The sequence below is a fragment of the Lissotriton vulgaris genome, chromosome 1_1, assembly GCF_964263255.1.
Source record: "Lissotriton vulgaris chromosome 1_1, aLisVul1.2, whole genome shotgun sequence".
Lineage (NCBI taxonomy): Eukaryota > Metazoa > Chordata > Amphibia > Caudata > Salamandridae > Lissotriton > Lissotriton vulgaris.
The window spans coordinates 1,373,302,081-1,373,304,580 of NC_141685.1; the positions used below are offsets into that span (position 1 = coordinate 1,373,302,081).

General features: G+C 46.2%; 1 protein-coding gene across 1 annotated transcript; it reads left to right on the forward strand.

Annotated features, from left to right (window-relative positions):
- Nucleotides 1–700: 700 nt before the first annotated feature.
- On the forward strand, nt 701–2,017 carry LOC147750526 (uncharacterized). The gene has a single exon (XM_086936552.1). The coding sequence runs from the start codon at nt 809–811 to the stop codon at nt 2,015–2,017; it is 1,209 nt and encodes a 402-aa protein (XP_086792678.1). The 5' UTR covers nt 701–808.
- Nucleotides 2,018–2,500: the final 483 nt, after the last annotated feature.

Sequence of the window (2,500 nt, forward strand, 5' to 3'; positions counted from 1 at the left end):
CACATTTGGCCCAAAGTTTTTAAGTAGGTCAATTTATCAATGACCGTCAAAAACACAGGATGTGGTGTCATCACATAGCAAGACATGCTTACTAATTCTGAGTGACTGGCCAGAGTTAAGTCATTTGAAAACAGCTCTTTGGGACATCAATTCCTTCAATACACTTTTGTGGGGGGTGTTTCTATATGAAGAAATGACACATAAAACACTTAAGAGTTAGTACTGAAAGGTAGAATTGCTAGTGTATTTATCTCTAAGACCATAACATGCCCTAATTCTTTCTACTAGCATTTAGATGTGCCTGTGGCAATTAAATGTACACTCTTTTAAACCAAATAGTGCCATTAAAAGGTGATCAACTCAGTACACGTACACCACCTTCAGATTATGTCACACTTGTTCTCAGATAGAAGGGTGTGAAGTTACACAGGAAATAGCAGTGAAGGAGGGGAGGGGCCAATGATAAAGACTGTCAAAACAAGTATCACTTGCGATTGTAAAGGTCACTTGAAAGGGGAAAGAGGGCAGGAAGAGCTGCCTCAAAGGATAAGACCTGGGCACCTCCGTTCCTGGTCAGAGAGTGTCAGACCTTCAGTCGCTTACAAGATACAGCAACCCTTGCCCACACAACGACCCCCAGGAAAAGGGCATCACCAGGCATCAGAATGTGACACTGCAGCAGGGATGAGGCTGGGGGCTACCCTGGGTATGCATTATAAGTCCTGACCCCTGGAGGGAGACTGCCAGAGAAGAGATCGAACAGGGGAGTACTGAGGAAGGGATCAGACTGCTGAGCCAAAGCAGAACGATGAGGACCATGGTGGTCTGGATGGTGCTCCTCTTTCCACATTTTTGTTGGGCTGCAAGAGACCAAGAGGTGTCTGGAACCCTGGGCGGGTCCCTGACTGTGCATTGTACATACTCAGAACACCTGAAAGGTCACAGTCGTTACTGGTGTAAAGGATATTACCGAGACTTCTGCTCGATTCTTGTACAGACCCCAGGCTCAGAGGGGAAGACGGGCACGGAGCGTTTATCCATCACAGACGACCACAGCACTCACACATTCATGGTGACCATGAGGGCTCTCACAAAGAATGACGCGGGAGATTACTGGTGTGGGACTGAGAGATTTGATCGGGATGAAATGTCTTATGTTCAAGTAACTATTTTATCAATTGATCCTAATTTTAAGCCAACCAATATCTCACCAAACCTAAAAATGGCTAATCCAATAACATTGACTGCCTCTGTGCCTCTCACAGCAGCTGTTCTACCATGGAGTTCACATAAGGAGATACAACCCACTCTTGCCGCCGTCACAGCATCAACTCTCACACAGCCATCACCCGAAGAGACGAACTCCACTCCTGACACCTCCAACCCTACTGCAGATGACACCCAGGGTGCGAGAAGTACTCTTTCTGCTCGGGTGGCTCTCCTGTCCCTGGTGCCAGCTGCTCTGCTGGGGATGCTTCTACTAGTAATTGGGATTTCCTGGGGATTATTAAGGAATAAAAAGAAATCCTTGGATGAGGAGGGATCCCAGAGGGATGTGGACATCGGTTTGGTTAACCTTCCTGTGCAGGACATGTTTGAAAACCCGCTCTATGGCTCAATGGAGGACGCCACATGTGTGGATGGGACTGCAGTTTATTCAGTGGTTACACGGTTTCCAGCTTCTGGAGTCTCCGAGCCTTACTATGAAGAGGTCCCTAGTCTATACTCGACAGCCAAGGTTCTCACCAAACCCAACATTAGAGGACAGCTGGCCGCTGCACCAAGAAATGGACAGAAGCGATGGAGTCCTGCTGGAGCTTCAGACCACTCAAGAGGGACAGTCCCTAAGGCAGGAGAGGCTGTTCACAGGCAAGTGAATATCACTGTGCCTAACACGCATCAACAGGACATGTTGGAAGACTCATCATGCGTATGGGTGGATATTCCCACAACCGTGGATCAGACTCCCGTGTATGCAGTGATTAAACGTGTCCCAGCTAAATTGACGACCGCATAGCCCCGCTACGAGGACATCCAATTCCTGTATTCAGAATTCAATCCTCCCACTAACTCCAAAATAGGACAGTAGCCAATCTTCAGCCTAAGAAAGTTAAATATACTGTTCAGTGGTGCGAATCCTACCAGACACTCTATTGATGGCATCAAAGGAAAACCTTTCAATGATTTGAACACACTCTTTGCCATCCATATTTCCCACTAAATCAAAATCTTTCTGTGATGCCTCGACGTGGCCACAGGGTCAATATATTGTCTGAATATCAAATGTAAGTCGTACAAAAATGGAATAATGGTTGGACGCATATAAAAAGTCTTTAGAATGTTACATCTCCATGTTAACCAGCATCCTACAAACAGCTCATATGACTGAAGCTCATAATGTAGATATAAAGCACCCATCCTATAGCCTTGCTGCCACATTTGTAGGTTTAGAATATGGATAAATAGTTCTTTGCGTAGCACTACTACCCAGCCTGGGGAT

Bases quoted from the DNA above. Each gene is read 5' to 3' on its own strand.
- LOC147750526 (XM_086936552.1), top strand. From the start codon at position 809: ATGAGGACCATGGTGGTCTGGATGGTGCTCCTCTTTCCACATTTTTGT.